General features: G+C 48.8%; 1 protein-coding gene and 1 long non-coding RNA gene across 7 annotated transcripts in view; one reads left to right on the top strand and one right to left on the bottom strand.

Annotated features, from left to right (window-relative positions):
- The window catches only part of CACNA1A (calcium voltage-gated channel subunit alpha1 A), a 351768-nt gene that overhangs the window by 85233 nt on the left and 245743 nt on the right, over window positions 1–20792 (bottom strand). The window contains exons 30-31 of the mRNA XM_077261846.1: window positions 17595–17705; window positions 15742–15825 (exon numbers count right to left, since the gene is read on the bottom strand). Coding sequence (XP_077117961.1) covers window positions 15742–15825; window positions 17595–17705 — 195 coding nt within the window. The remainder of the gene's footprint in view (window positions 1–15741; window positions 15826–17594; window positions 17706–20792) is intronic.
- The window catches only part of LOC143774355 (uncharacterized), a 308203-nt gene that overhangs the window by 175730 nt on the left and 111681 nt on the right, over window positions 1–20792 (top strand). For 3 of the 6 annotated variants that reach the window (XR_013215514.1, XR_013215517.1, XR_013215515.1), the window contains 2 exons: window positions 15480–15608; window positions 17598–17723. This is a non-coding gene — a long non-coding RNA (uncharacterized LOC143774355). Of the gene's footprint in view, window positions 1–2045; window positions 2216–15479; window positions 15609–17597; window positions 17724–20792 lie in introns of all 6 variants that reach the window. The other 3 variants (XR_013215519.1, XR_013215516.1, XR_013215518.1) reach the window with 2 other exon arrangements.

Raw genomic sequence — 20792 nt, 5'->3', positions numbered from 1 at the left:
TACAGATGACAGCAGGTGTAGTGAGGTGTACTACAGATGACAGCAGGTGTAGTGAGGTGTACTACAGATGACAGCAGGTGTAGTGAGGTGTACTACAGATGACAGCAGGTGTAGTGACGTGTACTACAGATGACAGCAGGTGTAGTGAGGTGTACTACAGATGACAGCAGGTGTAGTGAGGTGTACTACAGATGACAGCAGGTGTAGTGAGGTGTACTACAGATGACAGCAGGGGTAGTGAGGTGTACTACAGATGACAGCAGGTGTAGTGAGGTGTACTACAGATGACAGCAGGTGTAGTGACGTGTACTACAGATGACAGCAGGTGTAGTGACGTGTACTACAGATGACAGCAGGGGTAGTGAGGTGTACTACAGATGACAGCAGGTGTAGTGAGGTGTACTACAGATGACAGCAGGTGTAGTGACGTGTACTACAGATGACAGCAGGGGTAGTGAGGTGTACTACAGATGACAGCAGGTGTAGTGAGGTGTACTACAGATGACAGCAGGTGTAGTGAGGTGTACTACAGATGACAGCAGGTGTAGTGAGGTGTACTACAGATGACAGCAGGTGTAGTGACGTGTACTATAGATGTGGAAGCAGTCATATCACTGTATGAATAGACAGCAGGTGTAGTGAGGTGTACTACAGATGTGGAAGCAGTGATGTCACTGTATGAATAGACGACAGGTGTAGTGAGGTGTGCTACAGATGTGGAGAGGTGTAGAGAGGGGTATGTTAGGAAAAGCCACTTTACTTTTCTAGCTCAGTTCATGAACTTGCAGCTCTTTGGCACCCCCCTTACCCTCAGGTCAGTCGGAGAACTGCATCTAGGATAAGTAGTCACCGGAGAGGCTGCCCTGCCGCGTGCTGGTTATCGGGGCACTCGGCAGTGAGGGTGGTGTATATATATATATATATATATATATATATATATATATATATATATATATATATATATATATATCACCAGTCCCAGGCCGGGAATACATATATAGACCTCCGGTCCGTCACCGCCAGGATCACCCAATAACACCGGAACGCTATGCTGCCACCAGTTTCTCATTAGATATAAGCCGGTTCGTTACCAAGCCTATATTGGCTCAAAGGTGGTCACTGAGAGTCCTTGGACCCACTGTTCAAAGTGGGTTCTGAGCCCATGCACCACATCGCTGTAGCTGTCATGTAGTCCAAGTTGGAGGTTCCGGAACTTTTTACAGTAGACCTCAGGTGTCATCTGGTACTTTTTTTATCAGAGCCTGCTTCATGGCCTCAGTCTCCATCTTGGTCTCGAGGGAGAGAAGCAAGTGCCTCTGTAGCTTTTCCTCTGAGCCCTGGAGTTAAATATTGGGCCCACTGGTCCCCAGGCAGCTAATACTGGCTGCAGGCTTTTTCAAACCCCCTCAGAAATATGGCCAAATTTCCCTCCTTTTCCATCACTGGAAAGTGTTCTGGCAAGGGTTTAAAGGTTGTGGAATTATTGGACTCACTGCTGTACTGGGAAGATCTCTGCCGCTGGATTCGGGCTAACTCCAGCTGGTACTGTCTCTCTACCGCTCTCTGAGCCTGTGGCTCAGTTCTCTCAGCCTGTTGCTCTTGGAATTGCAGGATCAGCATCAGACGTCCCTCACGTTCGTCTGCGTGGAGTTGCTCCAAGGCCATCTGGAGGAGAGGGTCCACACTACTCTTGTTGCGAGTAAGGCTGGCATTCACTGGATGAACCTTCGCAGCAGCACCACCTGCACTTGAGCTGCTTTCTGCATCACCAGGCTCTGCTGAGGGACTGGCTTTATGGCACATTGCATCAGTTCCGCTATCATTAGGTGCCTGGTTTGCCTGTAGAGTCAATCTGTCTCAGTGTTCAGAGGGCAGTAAGAGCATCCTTGGTCTGCTGGTTATTCCAGGACTCTCCCATCGTAGCCATCATTGCCAAATAAAAGATAGGACAGAAAAACGAAGAGGAGTAGGGTGTAACTGTTACACATACAGTATTGTCTCAGATCTAATAAACACTAAGTTCGATCTTCAAACTTTTTGCGCAGGGTCCTCACAAGAACCGTGGAAGTTTTTAGTGAGAGGAATGATTACTCAAACCAAATCACTAATGCTCTATGATCCCACCGCTCTGCCACCAATTTGTCAGGAAAAGCCACTAAACTTTTCTAGTTCAGTTCATAAATTTGCATCTCTTTGGCACCCCCCCTACCCTCAGGTAAGTCACGGAACAGTACATAGGATAAGTAGTTGCAGGAGAGGCTGCCCTGCTGCGGGCTGGTTATCGGGGCAGTGAGGGCAGTATATATATCACCAGTTCCAGGCCGGGAATACATATATAAACCTCCAGTCTGTCACTGCCAGGATCCCCCAGTAACACCAGAACGCTATGCTTCCACCAGTTCCTTGTTAGATAAAAGCCGATCTGTTACTAAGCCTATATCGGGTCAGAAACCAACCCCAGGTAGTGTGAATTTGCGTGGCGTACTTGTCGGTTTAATCATAGAGCCAAAAGAACGTAGCTAGCAAATTTATAAGTTTACTCCAGAAAAATTGGCAGTGTTTGCAAAAATTACAGAAGATATTACAAAAGAGACAAAATACAAATATGTACAGTTATAAAATAAAAGGGATAAAGGTGCGAACTTACTAAATCTTAGTCACAGGTATGACATGTCGATAAAGGGGAGGAGAGTTCCCAAGGGAATGATTCAGCACCCCAGCATGTCTAGCTGTCTCTCGGGTTGTGAATCACCTCCCAAAATGGGCGTTCTTATTTTAAGGTTTGGCCATAAACTTAGGGACTCCCACTTTGGCTGACCTCACATGTGGGCTGTTTCATGGGAGATACACCTATTTTGGAAAGTTATCAAAACTCCTTTTTTCCATATCTATGGCCAGAAGCTTACAGGCCAACGATATTAGCATTATTTTTACCCCTGTGATTTTACCTTCTTTAGAGTCCAAACACGGTATGTCTGTAGATTTACTGGTGGGCAGAAATTCATCTCCCAGGTTTCCCAAAGCCCTAAATGCTGCACAACGCTGCTATGCATAGCCCTAATTCTCCAGATCCTGTAAATCTAATTTTCGTGTTTCTAGGAATAATGTGTGTTATTGAACTTTGACTTTAAGTGTTATGTCTAGCAGACAAAGGGTATTTTGGCAGATAAACACCTTCTGCTCTCTGATAGCTAGCAGAGCCATAAACTCACATTCCAGTGACCATTTGGTGGAAGGGAGGGGGGAGCGGAAATTCAAAGAGAGGGGGGAATGAGCTGCAAGAAGGATTTTGGCTTTACAGAAACCATTGGTGGTAAGAGTAGCAGTTAGCCCTGGCTGTGTAACTCGAACAATGGAAAATAGTTCATATTTTCCTGACACCTCCTCCTTTTTTGACTGCACTATGGAGGCAGGAACTCTCGATACCCCTCCATGCGCATCTCTGCAGCTCTCCGGAGATAGGCTTCTCCAGGGGGACTACTCATTGTCTTCCAACCGGTTTGGAACTACTGGCTAGGGGAAGTCAGATGTGACGCTAAGGCCCCAAATTTACAGGAACTTTCTGGGACCTGTTCTAGGTCAATCACTGGACCTGTTATACCACTTGATGATGAGAGTCCAGAAGACAGGATATTTCCTGCATTCTGGGTTATCAAGCCAAGGATGACAGTGCTTGGACAGGCTGTCTCCTCGGGAAATAACATTTTCCTATTTCTCAGACAGGCTGTGGGACATACTGGCTCACCACTTTGATGGACTCTGTGTACAATTTCCCCACACCTCTGACAGGCTAGGGGTACCTTTTTCCCATCATCACCCTGCCTGGTTGTAGGACATACCATCCCACATCCCGGGCAGGCTGGGGTTAACACCTTCCCTGGCCTCCTTTTTACCTTAGATGCTTTGCTACCTCTGGGGCAGTTACCACTGGCAGCGTCACATTCCATCGTGACACTGGTCAGGTGAACGGGACCATCTGCTTCATGGTCTCCGGGCCTGCTCCCATCGCCCTTAGCACTTATGCTGGCTCCTTTTAGGAGACCCTCAGCAGCATCAACTTGCAGCATGATGTGGCTGAACATTCCCGTATCACAATACACATTTAAATTAATCATCACATTAACCTTATGGACAATTGCATCACATGACATATCAGATCTGGGAGGGTTGTCGGGGATGTATCGGGCAACCAACCGTTCCAGATCAGTTCCCAATAAAACATTTGTGGGAATAGTCTCCAACACCCCCACTTCTCTTATTCCCCTCCCCGCACCCCAATCCAGAAAAACCTGGGCCATCGGTAAGAGATGGCGAACACCCCCAAAACCGGCGACAGTCAGGGTCTTCCCAGGAATGAGTTCCTCCGGCAACACAAACTCAGGGTGCAAAAGAGTTTGTTCTGAGTCAGTGTCCCTAAGCCCAACAGTAATGGTGTTGCCCACAGTTGCTGGTTGCAAATTTTCACGGGCTCTCCCAACCTCCCCACCCACAAAACGAATGGCTGCACTAGGTCCTGGGGCCTCAGATGTGGGGTTCATCTTCTACCTCTACAGGCAGACAAGGCTGACGTGACCACTCCGGTCACAGGTATAGCAGTGCTGGGAGTCATATGCAGGCCGGATGCTGGAAGATGGGGGAAGTCCCCCTGAGGGCCGGCTGGCAGGGGCACTGGGGGTGGTCGATGGCTTACCCCCGTTCCCACTGGCGATGACCGGCTTCCACACCTCCAGTTTACGATTGGCCGTGTTGGTGTCGGCAATCTGCACTGCTTTATCCGCCTCTTTTGGCTCCCAGTCCATCACGAACTGTCAAACCTCAGCCGCACAAAGATGTAGGAACTAGTCTTTCACCATCAAGTCCTTTAGCTGCTCAAAGGTGGTCATTGAGAGTCCTTGGACCCACTGTTCAAAGTGGGTTCTGAGCCCATGCACCACATCGCTGTAGCTGTCATGTGGTCCAAGTTGGAGGTTCCGGAACTTTTTACGGTAGACCTCAGGTGTCAGCTGGTACTTTTTTTTATCAGCGCCTACTTGATGGCCTCAGTATCCATCTTGGTCTCGAGGGAGAGAAGCAAGTGCCTCCGGAGCTTTTCCTCTGAGCCCTGGAGTTAAATATCGGGCCCACTGGTCCCCAGGCAGCTAATACTGGCTGCAGGCTTTTTCAGACCTCCTCAGAAATATGGCCAAATTTCCCTCCTTTTCCATCACTGGAAAGTGTTCTGGCCAGGGTTTAAAGGTTGTGGAATTATTGGACTCACTGCTGTACTTAGAATATCTCTGCCGCTGGATTCGGGCTAACTCCAGCTGGTACTATCTCTCTTCCGCTCTCTGAGCCTGTGGCTCAGTTCTCTCAGCCTGTTGCTCTTGGAATTGCAGGATCAGCATCAGACGTCCCTCACGTTCGTCTGCGTGGAGTTGCTCCAAGGCCATCTGGAGGAGAGGGTCCACACTACTCTGGTTGCGAGTAAGGCTGGCATTCACTGGTTGAACCTTCGCAGCAGCACCACCTGCGCTTGAGCTGGTTTCTGCATCACCAGGCTCTGGTGAGGGACTGGCTTTGTGGCACATTGCATCAGTTCCGCAATCATTAGGTGCCTGATTTGCCTGTGGAGTCAATCTGTCTCAGTGTTCAGAGGGCAGTAAGAGCATCCTTGGTCTGCTGGTTATTCCAGGACTCTCCCATCGTAGCCATCATTGCCAAATAAAAGATAGGATAGAAAAACGAAGAGGAGTAGGGTGTAACTGCTACACATATGGTATTGTCTCAGATCTAATAAACACTAAGTTCGATCTTCAAACTTTTTGCGCAGGGTCCTCACAAGAACCGTGGAAGTTTTTAGTGAGAGGAATGATTGCTCAAACCAGATCACTAATGCTCTATGATCCCACCGCTCTGCCACAAATTTGTCAGGAAAAGCCACTAAACTTTTCTAGTTCAGTTCATAAATTTGCAGCTCTTTGGCACCCCCTTACCCTCAGGTAAGTCACGGAACAGTACATAGGATAAGTAGTTGCAGGAGAGGCTGCCCTGCTGCGTGCTGGTTATCAGGGCAGTGAGGGCAGTATATATATCACCAGTCCCAGGCCGGGAATACATATATAAACCTCCAGTCCGTCACTGCCAGGATCCCCCAATAACACCAGAACGCTATACTTCCACCAGTTCCTTGTTAGATAAAAGCCTATCTGTTACTAAGCCTATATCGGGTCAGAAACCAACCCCAGGTAGCGTGAATTTGCGTGGCGTACTTGTCGGTTTAATCATAGAGCCAAAAGAACGTAGCTAGCAAATTTATAAGTTTACTCCAGAAAAATCATCAGTGTTTACAAAAATTACAAAAGATATTAAAAAGAGAGACAAAATACAAATATGTACAAACAATTATAAAATAAAAGGTATAAAGGTGCGAACTTACTAAATCTCAGTCACAGGTATGACATGTCGATAAAGGGGAGGAGAGTTCCCAAGGAAATGATTCAGCAAACCAGCATGTTGTCTAGCTGTCTCTCCGTCTCTGAATCACTTCCCAAAATAAACGTTCCTGTTTTATGGTTCAGCCATAAACTTATAGACTCCCACTTTCCCTGACCTCACATGTGAGCTGTTTCCTGGGAGATGCACCTATTTTGGAAAGTTATCAAAACTCCTTTTTTCCATATCTTTGGCCCGAAAGCTCACAGGCCAACGATATTGGCATTATTTTTGTCAATGTGATTTTACCATTCTGTAGAGTCCAAACACGGTATGTCTGTGATTTACTGGTGGGCAGAAATTCATTTCCCAGGTTTCCGATGGCCCTAAATGCTGCAAACCACTGCAATGCGTAGCCCTAATTGCCCAGATGCTTAAAATCTAATTTTCATGTTTCTAGGATTAATGTGTGTTATTGGACTTTGACTTTAAGTGTTATGCCTAGCAGACAAAGGATTTTTGACTGACAAACACCTTCTGCTCTCTGCTAGCTGGCAGAGCCATAAACTCACATTCCAGTGACCATTTGGTGGAAGGGAGGGGGGAGTGGAAATTCACAGAGAGGGGGGGAAGGAGCAGCAAGAAGGATTTTGGCTTTACCTAAAACATTGGTGGGAGGAGTAGCAGGCAGCCCTGTCTGTGTAACTCGAACAATCAAAAATACTTCATATTTTCCTGACAGTGTACTACAGATGTGGAAGCAGTGATGTCACTGTATGAATAGATGGCAGGTGTAGTGAGGTGTACTACAGATGTGGAAGCAGTGATGTCACTGTATGAATAGACAGCAGGTGTAGAGAGTTGTACTACAGATGTGGAAACAGAGAAGTCACATTATGAATAGACAGCAGGTGTAGTGAGGTTTACTACAGATGTGGAAGCAGCGATGTCACTGTATGAATAGATGGCAGGTGTAGTGAGTTGTACTACAGATGTGGAAGCAGCGATGTCACATTATGAATAGACAGCAGGTGTAGTGAGGTGTATTAAAGATGTAGAAGCAGTGATGTCACTATGAATAGACAGCAAGTGTAGAGAGGTGTATTAAAGATGTGGAACCAGTAATGTCACTGTATGACTAGACAGCAGGTTTAGTGAGGTGTATTACAGATGTGGAAGCAGTGATGTCACTGTATGAATAGACAGCAGGTGTAGTGAGGTGAACTACAGATGTGGAAGCAGTGATGTCACTGTATGAATAGACAGCAGGTGTAGAGAGTTGTACTACAGATGTGGAAGCAGTGATGTCACTGTATGAATAGACAGCAGGTGTAGTGAGGTGTACTACAGATGTGGAAGCAGTGATGTCACTGTATGAATAGACAGCAGGTGTAGTGAGGTGTACTACAGATGTGGAAGCAGTGATGTCACTGTATGAATAGACAGCAGGTGTAGAGAGGTGTACTACAGATGTGGAAGCAGTGATGTCACTGTATGAATAGACAGCAGGTGTAGAGAGGTGTACTACAGATGTGGAAGCAGTGATGTCACTGTATGAATAGACAGCAGGTGTAGAGAGGTGTACTACAGATGTGGAAGCAGTGATGTCACTGTATGAATAGACGGCAGGTGTAGTGAGGTGTACTACAGATGTGGAAGCAGTGATGTCACTGTATGAATAGACAGCAGGTGTAGTGTGGTGTACTACAGATGTGGAAGCAGTGATGTCACTGTATGAATAGACAGCAGGTGTAGTGAGGTGTACTACAGATGTGGAAGCAGTGATGTCACTGTATGAATAGACAGCAGGTGTAGAGAGTTGTACTACAGATGTGGAAGCAGTGATGTCACTGTATGAATAGACAGCAGGTGTAGAGAGGTGTACTACAGATGTGGAAGCAGTGATGTCACTGTATGAATAGATAGCAGGTGTAGTGAGGTGAACTACAGATGTGGAAGCAGTGATGTCACTGTATGAATAGACAGCAGGTGTAGAGAGGTGTACTACAGATGTGGAAGCAGTGATGTCACTGTATGAATAGACAGCAGGTGTAGTGAGGTGTACTACAGATGTGGAAGCAGTGATGTCACTGTATGAATAGACAGCAGGTGTAGAGAGATGTACTACAGATGTGGAAGCGGTGATGTCACTGTATGAATAGACAGCAGGTGTAGTGAGGTGAACTACAGATGTGGAAGCAGTGATGTCACTGTATGAATAGACAGCAGGTGTAGAGAGGTGTACTACAGATGTGGAAGCAGTGATGTCACTGTATGAATAGACAGCAGGTGTAGTGAGGTGTACTACAGATGTGGAAGCAGTGATGTCACTGTATGAATAGATAGCAGGTGTAGTGAGGTGTACTACAGATGTGGAAGCAGTGATGTCACTGTATGAATAGACAGCAGGTGTAGTGAGGTGTACTACAGATGTGGAAGCAGTGATGTCACTGTATGAATAGACAGCAGGTGTAGTGAGGTGTACTACAGATGTGGAAGCAGTGATGTCACTGTATGAATAGATAGCAGGTGTAGTGAGGTGAACTACAGATGTGGAAGCAGTGATGTCACTGTATGAATAGACAGCAGGTGTAGAGAGGTGTACTACAGATGTGGAAGCAGTGATGTCACTGTATGAATAGACAGCAGGTGTAGTGAGGTGTACTACAGATGTGGAAGCAGCGATATCACTATGAATAGACAGCAGGTGTAGAGAGGTGTACTACAGATGTGGAAGCAGTGATGTCACTGTATGAATAGACAGCAGGTGTAGTGAGGTGTACTACAGATGTGGAAGCAGTGATGTCACTGTATGAATAGACAGCAGGTGTAGTGAGGTGTACTACAGATGTGGAAGCAGTGATGTCACTGTATGAATAGATAGCAGGTGTAGTGAGGTGAACTACAGATGTGGAAGCAGTGATGTCACTGTATGAATAGACAGCAGGTGTAGAGAGTTGTACTACAGATGTGGAAGCAGTGATGTCACTGTATGAATAGACAGCAGGTGTAGTGAGGTGTACTACAGATGTGGAAGCAGTGATGTCACTGTATGAATAGACAGCAGGTGTAGTGAGGTGTACTACAGATGTGGAAGCAGTGATGTCACTGTATGAATAGACAGCAGGTGTAGAGAGGTGTACTACAGATGTGGAAGCAGTGATGTCACTGTATGAATAGACAGCAGGTGTAGTGAGGTGTACTACAGATGTGGAAGCAGTGATGTCACTGTATGAATAGACAGCAGTTGTAGTGAGGTGTACTACAGATTTGGAAGCAGTGATGTCACTGTATGAATGCAGGACAGGTAGGTATAGTTGAGGGAAAGTTCCTCGCACAAGAAGAAAGGGTTTCACGCAGAAGATCAGGAGAACATAAGATTGAGATAGACATGTCAAGAGTGAGGGATGGGGTGAGTTTGAGTGCACAACCTCTGACATGCAGCAGGTAATGTTAATGCATTAGGTTATAAATTACAAACCAACCGGGTTCTGCGATGCAATTGTAGATGGAGGAGATTGCAGCAGGAATTTGTGCAAAGTGGGGTTGGGGTTAGGGTTATATTAGGTATGGGGGGAGGTGGGGTGTAGTTGGCATGAAGACACAGACCAGTTTCATGGATGGACACATGAGATTCATAGTGCATTTTGGATGATTTTTTTTTTGCCGGGGGCCAATATATCAGAGGGATAGAGAGACATGAAAAAGACAAGACAGAAATACAGTGATCATTATAGTAGAGAGGGAGCCCCACAGGGCACTGGTCCACCCACTCAGAGCACCGCACCACTGGCACTGGTCCACCCACTCAGAGCACCGCACCACTGGCACTGCTCCACCCACTCAGCACCGCACCACTGGCACTGCTCCACCCACTCAGAGCACCGCACCACTGGCACTGGTCCACCCACTCAGAGCACCGCACCACTACCACTGCTCCACCCACTCAGAGCACCATGCCACTGGCATTGCTCCACCCACTCAGAGCACCGCGCCACTGGCTCGGCTCCACCCACTCAGAGCACCGCACCACTGCCACTGCTCCACCCACACAGCACCGCACCACTGCCACTGCTCCACCCACTCAGAGCACCGCACCACTGGCACTGCTCCACCCACTCAGAACACCGCACCACTGGCACTGCTCCACTGGCACTGCTCCACCTACTCAGAGCACCGCATCACTGGCACTGCTCCACCCACTCAGAGCACCGCACCACTGGCACTGCTCCACCCACTCAGAGCACCGCACCACTGGCACTGCTCCACCTACTCAGAGCACCGCACCACTGGCACTGCTCCACGCACTCAGAGCACAGCACCACTGGCACTGCTCCACGCACTCAGAGCACCACACCACCGTCACTGCTCCACTCACTCAGAGCACCGCACCACTGCTCCACCCACTCAGAGCTCCGCACCACTGGTACTGCTCCAACCACTCAGAGCACCGCACCAGTGGCACTGCTCCACCCACTCAGAGCACCGCACCACTGGCACTGCTCCACCTACTCAGAGCACCGCACCACTGGCACTGCTCCACGCACTCAGAGCACAGCACCACTGGCACTGCTCCACGCACTCAGAGCACCGCACCACTGCTCCACCCACTCAGAGCTCCGCACCACTGGTACTGCTCCAACCACTCAGAGCACCGCACCAGTGGCACTGCTCCACCCACTCAGAGCACCGCACCACTGGCACTGCTCCATCCACTCAGAGCACCGCACCACTGGCACTGCTCCACCCACTCAGAGCACCGCACCACTGGCACTACTCCAACCACTCAGAGCACCGCACCACTGGCACTGCTCCACCCACTCAGAGCACCGCACCACTGGCACTGCTCCACCCACTCAGAACACCGCACCACTGGCACTGCTCCACTGGCACTGCTCCACCTACTCAGAGCACCGCATCACTGGCACTGCTCCACCCACTCAGAGCACCGCACCATTGGCACTGCTCCACCCTCTCAGAGCACCGCACCACTGGCACTGCTCCACCTACTCAGAGCACCGCACCACTGGCACTGCTCCACGCACTCAGAGCACCACACCACCGTCACTGCTCCACTCACTCAGAGCACCGCACCACTGCTCCACCCACTCAGAGCTCCGCACTACTGGTACTGCTCCAACCACTCAGAGCACCGCACCAGTGGCACTGCTCCACCCACTCAGAGCACCGCACCACTGGCACTGCTCCATCCACTCAGAGCACCGCACCACTGGCACTGCTCCACCCACTCAGAGCACCGCACCACTGGCACTACTCCAACCACTCAGAGCACTGCACCACTGGCACTGCTCCATCCACTCAGAGCACCGCACCACTGGCACTGCTCCACCCACTCAGAGCACCGCACCACTGGCACTGCTCCACCCACTCAGAGCACCGCACCACTGGCACTGCTCCAACCACTCAGAGCACCGCACCACTGCCACTGCTCCACCCACTCAGAGCACCGCACCACTGGCACTGCTCCAACCACTCAGAGCACCGCACCACTGCCACTGCTCCACCCACTCAGAGCACCGCACCACTGGCACTGCTCCAACCACTCAGAGCACCGCACCACTGCCACTGCTCCACCCACTCAGAGCACCGCACCACTGGCACTGCTCCACCCACTCAGAGCACCGCACCACCGCACTGCTCCACCCACTCAGAGCACCATGCCACTGGCATTGTTCCACCCACTCAGAGCACCGCAGTACTGGCACTGCTCCATCCACTCAGAGCACCACTGTCACAGGCCAATACACCACTCACACAAAGCACAGTAACAATGATAAACCCCCTCAATACCAGGCGGCGAGACATCTGCGGGATATTTAATGCCCAATGAATATGTTAGTTTTTATGCTTATACATGTATTACAGCATCTGTTCTATGATGTGAGACTAAGGCCGGCCTCACACTAGCGAGTTTTACGGACGTATGAGCGCATAAACTACGTCCGTAAAATACGCATAACACACGGCCCAATGATTCCCTATGTCCCAGCTCCTATCAGCCGTATTTTACTGATCCGTATTATACGGTCTTGTACGGCCGTACAAAATCGCAGCATGCTGCGTTTGTCACCGTATTGCGCAAAAAAATCGCCAATGAAAGTCTATGGGGGCGAGAAAAATACGGATTACACACGGACCAGCAGTGTGACCTGCGAGAAATACGCACCGGTGTTAGAGAGAAAAGCCGGTAATTCAATTGCCGGCTTTTCATTTCTCCTTCCCAAACCCGACAGGATATGAGACATGGTTTACATACAGTAAACCATCGCATATCCCTTTTTTTTGCATATTCCACACTACTAATGTTAGTAGTGTGTATGTGCAAAATTTGGGCCCTGTAGCTGCTAAAATAAAGGGTTAAATGGCGGAAAAAATTGGCGTGGGCTCCCGCGCAATTTTCTCCACCAGAGTGGTAAAGCCAGTGACTGAGGGCAGATATTAATAGCCTAGAGAGGGTCCATGGTTATTGGCCCCCCTGGCTACAAACATCTGCCCCCAGCCACCCCAGAAAAGGCACATCTGGAAGATGCGCCTATTCTGGCACTTGGCCACTCTCTTCCCACTCCCGTGTAGCGGTGGGATATGGGGTAATGAAGGGTTAATGTCACCTTGCTATTGTAAGGTGACATTAAGCCAGATTAATAGTCCTCATGAACTGGAGCCTGGGAAAAGTTCCCACGCTTGAGTTCATATGAGGACATCCAGCAGAGGGCGCATCACCGCGACTCAAGGTACTACAGATCACCCTGCTTTCCATTCAGTACCCGGGGTTTTACAGGCACGAGCGAGTGCATTAGCACAGCTCCTGGCTGTAAAATGATTTAACCCCTTCAGATGGATTTACATCGTGGGACATAACGACGGAAGGTATGGAATATTGTTGTTTGTTTTTTTAACTTTGTTACAGAACAAGGGTCTTCAGGTGGATTAAGAGTCTAATAAAATATTACAACAACATGTGTCTTTATTTCATTAAAATACTTTGTAATCATGTGTGTGTGTTTTATTAACCATTTCGTACTATTGGAATAATAATGGATAGGTGTCATAATTGACGCCTCTCCATTATTAATCTGGCTTAATGTCACCTTACAATAGCAAGGTGACAATAACCCTTCATTACCCCATATCCCACCGCTACACGGGAGTGGGAAGAGAGAGGCCAAGTGCCAGAATAGGCGCATCTTCCAGATGTGCCTTTTCTGGGGTGGCTGGGGGCAGATGTTTGTAGCCAGGGGGGGCCAATAACCATGGACCCTCTCCTGGCTATTAATATCTGCCCTCAGTCACTGGCTTTACCACTCTGGCAGAGAAAATTGCGCGGGAGCCCACGCCAATTTTTTCCGCCATTTAACCCTTTATTTTACCAGCTACAGCGCCCAAATTTTGCACATACACACTACTAACATTAGTAGTGTGGAATATGCAAAAAAAAAGGGATATGAGATGGTTTACTGTATGTAAACCATGTCTCATATCCTGTCGGGTTTGGGAAGGAGAAATGAAAAGCCGGCAATTGAATTACCGGCTTTTCACATATATCGCGCTGAATTAAATATAAATACAGAATATATATATATATGTGTCTCAATGACATATATATATATATATATATATACACTGTATATATGTTTTAACAAACATTTGAGCACATAAATCCATTAGATGTCGGTTTTGCAAGCCTGCGAGAAAATATCGCAGTACGTTTGCCATACGGATTACATACGGAGGATGCCATGAGCAAAATACGCTGACACACCCTGCCTACGGATGATACAGATCACTATTTTGGGACTTTTCTGCGTATTACGGCCGTAAAAAACGTATTTACATACGCTGAGTGTGAGGCCGGCCTAAGTGTCCAAAAGAAGAGCTGCTACAGTCCTCCATGGCACCTCCTCTAAGATAATGTATGCTCTTGTTGAAGCAGTGTTCTATATTCCTACATAATACAGCATCCGATGAAGCAAGTCACAGATAAAAGGCGCCTAAGCGCAGTACGACACCGCAGCAGTCCATGTACACACTGTATTCTGGATCTACACAACATGTATTAATAATATGGCAATATTTATGTATGAATGTGAAATATTCCATATATTGAGGTGTCTTATTATCTAACCTTAAAAATATGTTTCCAACATCACTACATTAACAGTGGTGGGAGCAGAAAACTCCTTTATATGGGATAACTACACTGCTCACCACTGAAATTGCAACACATAGAAGGAAAACTCATGGAAGTATAAAAATAGCATTATGAATAGTCATGTTATTGATCTGTATATGATGAAGAAATGGAAACAAAATTTTCAAAATATCTCAATTTATTCAATATAGAGTATGAGTGCCATGTGCAGACTTCCCCACACTCACAGCCAAGGCTGCTATCAATGGGGTTATTAATGGTCATCTGAGGAACGTTCTGCTGCCCTGAAGGCACTTTGACAAATCATCAAGATCCACTGCTGGCAGTGCCTTTTGATGTTTTAGATAGGCACTGTTTGACACATTAAGTATGCTATGTGACATCCAATTTCCATTGCAGTGCAGGATGGATTAATCGTAGAACCAGAGGTACAGTCATTTTTCCAAAGTGTCCCAGGAATCGGTTTTCAGCATGAAAATGTCAGGATGCATGTTGCTAGAGCTACTGTAAGCAGCCTCGGTGGCTTAAACGTGATACCGTGGCGTGCAGCGTCTCCAGACTTGTCTCTCATCAAGCACATCTGGGACGTCATTGGTCGAAGATTACACAGGAGCTGCCAGCAGAGGATCTTGATCATTTGCTCAAGTACACTATGCAGCAGAATCTTCCTCAGACGACCATTAATAACCTCACTGACAGCAGCCAAGGCTGGAAGTGCCGGGATGTCTCTATACTGAATAAATCGATGATTTGCAGATCATTAGCATGTCTTTCCAACCTGTTATTTCCAGAATTCCGCCACTTTTCCAGTAATATTGAGGAGTGTAGGATTAATTTTGCTGAAGATTTTTTCCTTCCATCCTAATAAAATGTTTTTGTTTTTGTTTTTTTTACACAGATAAACAGCTCAGCCTCCTGTTTTTTTTGGGATTTTGGTGTATTGCCTACCTAGCTTGTCTTTCTCCTATTTGATAACTCGGACTCCTCATAGAAGACCCCTAGAGACAGTCACACAATTCATTACCAGGTAAATCTGCACCACTCACACTCAGGTGCTCTTCTCACTAGAAGGCAAACTTAGATAAACTTGTCATCTGTATTGCTCTGCAGAGTGACTCTCAGGGGTGCTCACAGAACCACTATACTTCATGGGAACTTACCCAGAACTCCGTAACCACAATATCTGTAATGCTGCCAAGTACAGTCACGAAATCAAAGATGTTCCAAGCATCTCGGAAATAGTTCTACAACAAAGAGAAAACAAAGACCAGACTGAGTCTTAGATCAAAGAGAATCTACTTTAACCCCTTCCCGCCGCGGCCCTTTTTAGTTTTTGTGTTTTCGTTTTTCGCTCCCCTCCTTCCCAGAGCCATAACTTTTTTACTTTTCCGTCAATATGGTCATGTGAGGGCTTATTTTTTGCGGGACGAGTTGTACTTTTGAACGACACCATTGGTTTTACCATGTCTTGTACTAGAAAACAGGAAAAAAATTCCAAGTGCGGTGAAATTGCAAAAAAAGTGCAATCCCACACTTGTTTTTTGATTGGCTTTTTTGCGAGCTTCAATAAATGCTAACACTGACCTGCCATTATGATTCTCCAGGTTATTACGAGTTCACCTAACATCTCTAGGTTATTTTTTATCTAAGTGGAGAAAACAAATTCAAAACTTTGCTAAAAAAAAACCAAACGCCATTTTCCGATACCCGTTGCGTCTCCATTTTCCGTGATCTCTGGTCGGGTGAGGGCTTATTTTTTGCGTGCCGAGCTGACGTTTTTAGTGATACCACTTTTGTGCAGATACGTTCTTTGATCGCCCGTTATTGCATTTTAATGCAATGTCGCGGCAACCAAAAAAACGTAATTCTGGCGTTTCAAATTTTTTTCCTCGCTATGCCGTTTAGCGATCAGGTTAATCCTTTTTTTTATTGATAGATCGGGCGATTCTTAACGGGGTGATACCAAATATGTGTAGGTTTGATTTTTTTTGTATTGTTTTATTTAGGATGGGGCGAAAGGGGGGTGATTTAAACTTTTTTTTTCATATTTTTAAAAACATTTTTTTTTTTACTTGTGCCATGCTTCAATAGCCTCCATAGGAGGCTAGAAGCTGGCACAACTCGATCGGCTCAGCTACATAGCAGCGATCATCAGATCGCTGCTATGTAGCTGAAATGCAGGTGTGCTATGAGCGCCGACCACATGGGGGCGCTCACAGCAGGCCGGCATCAGTAACCATAGCGGTCTCAAGGACCTCTATAGTTACCATCCTGATGCATCGCTGACCCCCGATCATGTGACGGGGGGTCGGCGATGAGGTCATTTCCGGCCGCGCGGCCGGAAGCGCCGGTTAAATGCCGCTGTCAGCGTTTGACAGCGACATTTAACAGGTTAATAGCGGCGGGTAAATCGCGATTTCACCCGCCGCTATTGCGCGCACATGTCAGCTGTACAAAACAGCTGACATGTCGCGACTTTGATGTTGGCTCACCGCCGGAGCCCACATCAAAGCAGGAGACCCGACATGCGCCGTACTAGTACGGGGCATGTCAGGAAGGGGTTAAGATCTTTGCTATCTAATCTGAGAGCAGCGTGGTGTGCGACAGAGACCCTGGTTCCAGTGATGTGTCACATACCAGGCTGCTTGCTGCCGTTTTGATAATATCACTGTACATACCAGTTTTCTGAATGCTAACCTCAGTATAACCACAACCAACCACTGATTCGTAGCTTTCTGTGTACACAGTGCATAGGCAGAAAATTGGCAATCAGTGGTGGGAAAAACAGGAGGACTACATGGCACGAGACAACTAGTCCTCTAGTGATAATTTCCAAAATTTCCTACTGATAACATTTAATTAAAACTGCAAGACATAGCCCAGTAAGTGACTCATCACTGGAAACAGGGTCTCTGCCCCTACGTTATGCTGCTTTCAGATTAAATAGCAAAAATCTGCTGACAGATTCCCTTTTACATCTAAGGAGTGTCGTTCTTCTTCCTTTAATACTCACCAGAGCCCCAAAAGCCATGATCTTCAGCAGGCACTCCAGAGAGAAGAGAGATGTGAAGACGATGTTAAATGTTTTCAGGACTTGTTCATACATGTTGGAATAGCCGTGAAACTACAAGAGAAAAGTAATGTATGTGTAAGGCTGGCCATAAGCAGGTAGTATGGCTGATACCATGAACGGTTTCAATAGAAAGTCTGTAAAAAACAATTCTAAACGATTGAAAAATTAAATCTGTACTGACAGTCAAAAACATAACTGCTCTATTGTGGACCTGTGTATCTATATATATATAAGAGGCATCGTGATTACTCGCTAATCCCGCCCCCTGCACAGTAGCTCCGCCCCCACTCCATTACCACACACAATCCCGCCCCCACGACATTACCACACACAATCCCGCCCCCCACCTCTTTACCACACACAATCCCACCCCCCACCACATTACCACACACAATACCGCCCCCCACCACATTACCACACACAATCCCGCCCCCCACCACATTACCACACCCAATTCCGCCCCCCCACCACATTACCACACACAATCCCGCCCCCCACCTCTTTACCACACACAATCCCACCCCCCACCACATTACCACACACAATCCCGCCCCCCACCACATTACCACACACAATCCCGCCCCCCACCACATTACCACACACAATCCCGCCCCCCTACCACATTACCACACACAATCCCGCCCCCCACCACATTAGCACACACAATCCCGCCCCCCACCACATTACCACACACAATCCCGCCCCCCACCACATTACCACACACAATCCCGCCCCCCACCACATTACCACACACAATCCCGCCCCCCTACCACATTACCACACACAATCCCGCCCCCCACCACATTACCACACACAATCCCGCCCCCCACCACATTACCACACACAATCCCGCCCCCCACCACATCACCACACAATCCCCCCCACATTACCACACACAATCCCGCCCCCCCACCACATTACCACACACAATTACGCCCCCCCACCCCATTACCACACAATCCCGCCCCCCACATTACCACACACACAATCCCGCCCCCCCCACCACATTACCGCACACAATCCCGCCCCCCACCACATTACCACACACAATACCGCCCGCCCACCACATCACCACACACAATCCCGCCCCCCCCACCATATCACCACACATAATCCCACCCCCACCACATCACCACACATAATCCTGCACATCACCACACATAATCCCGCCCCCACATCACCACACATAATCCTGCACATTACCACACATAATCCCGCCCCCCACCACATTACCACACATAATCCCACCCCCACCACATTACCACACATAATCCCGCCCCCTACCACATTACCACACATAATCCCGCCCCCCACATCACCACACATAATCCCGCCCCCACCACATTACCATACATAATCCCTCCCCCCACCACATTACCACACATAATCCCGCCCCCCCACCACATTACCACAGATAATCCCGCCCCCCACCACATTACCACAGATAATCCCGCCCCCACCACATATCCACACATAATCCCGCCCCCCACCACATTACCACACAATCCCGCCCCCCACATTACCACACGAGGCTCCGTTCCCACACATTACCACACGAGGCTCCGTCCCCACACATTACCACACGAGGCTCCGTCCCCCCACATCACCACAAAAGGCTCCGTCCTCACACGTTACCACATGAGGCTGCGTCCCCACACAAGGCTCCGTCCCCACACATTGCCACACGAGGCTCCGTCCCCACACATCACCACACGAGGCTCCATCCCCACATGTTACCACATGAGACTGCGTCCCCACACGAGGCTCCGTCCCCACACGTTACCACATGAGACTGCGTCCCCACACGAGGCTCCGTCCCCACACATTACCACACGAGGCTCTGTCCCCACACATTACCACACGAGGCTCCGTCCCCACACATTACCACACGAGGCTCCGTCCCCACACATTACCACACGAGGCTCTGTCCCCACACATTACCATACGAGGCTCCGTCCCCCCACATCACCACATGAGGCTCCGTCCTCACACATTACCACATGAGGCTCCGTCCCCACACGTTACCACATGAGGCTCCGTCCCCACACATCACCACACGAGGCTCCGTCCCCACACATTACCACACGAGGCTCCGTCCCCACACATCACCACACGAGGCTCTGTCCCCACACATTACCACATGAGACTGCGTCCCCACACGAGGCTCCGTCCCCACACATTACCACACGAGGCTCTGTCCCCACACATTACCACACGAGGCTCCGTCCCCACACATTACCACACGGGGCTCCGTCCCCCCACATTACCACACGAGGCTCTGTCCCCACATATTACCATACGAGGCTCCGTCCCCCCACATCACCACATGAGGCTCCGTCCTCACACATTACCACATGAGGCTGCGTCCCCACACATTACCACACGAGGCTCCGTCCCCACACATTACCACACGAGGCTCCGTCCCCACACGTTACCACATGAGGCTCTGTCCCCACACATTACCATAAGAGGCTCCGTCCCCACACATTACCACACAAGGCTCCGCCCCCCACATCACCACACGAGGCTCCGTCCCCACACGTTGCCACATGAGGCTGCGTCCCCACACGAGGCTCCATCCCCACACATTACCACATGAGGCTGCGTCCCCACACATTACCACATGAGGCTGCGTCCCCACACATTACCACATTAGGCTGCATCCCCACACATTACCACACGAGGCTCCGTCCCCACACATTACCACACGAGGCTGCGTCCCCACACATTACCACACGAGGCTCCGTCCCCACACATTACCACATGAGGCTGCGTCCCCACACATTACCACATTAGGCTGCGTCCCCACACATTACCACACGAGGCTCCGTCCCCACACATTACCACATGAGGCTGCGTCCCCACACATTACCACACGAGGCTCCGTCCCCACACATTACCACATGAGGCTGCGTCCCCACACATTACCACATTAGGCTGCGTCCCCACACATTACCACACGAGGCTCCGTCCCCACACATCACCACACGAGGCTCCGTCCCCACACGTTACCACATGAGACTGCGTCCCCACACGAGGCTCCGTCCCCACACATTACCACACGAGGCTCTGTCCCCACACATTACCACACGAGGCTCCGTCCCCACACATTACCACACGGGGCTCCGTCCCCCCACA

This window comes from Ranitomeya variabilis, chromosome 5, assembly GCF_051348905.1.
Source record: "Ranitomeya variabilis isolate aRanVar5 chromosome 5, aRanVar5.hap1, whole genome shotgun sequence".
In the NCBI taxonomy this organism is placed as follows: domain Eukaryota; kingdom Metazoa; phylum Chordata; class Amphibia; order Anura; family Dendrobatidae; genus Ranitomeya; species Ranitomeya variabilis.
This window is presented reverse-complemented; position numbering and strand designations above follow the sequence as displayed.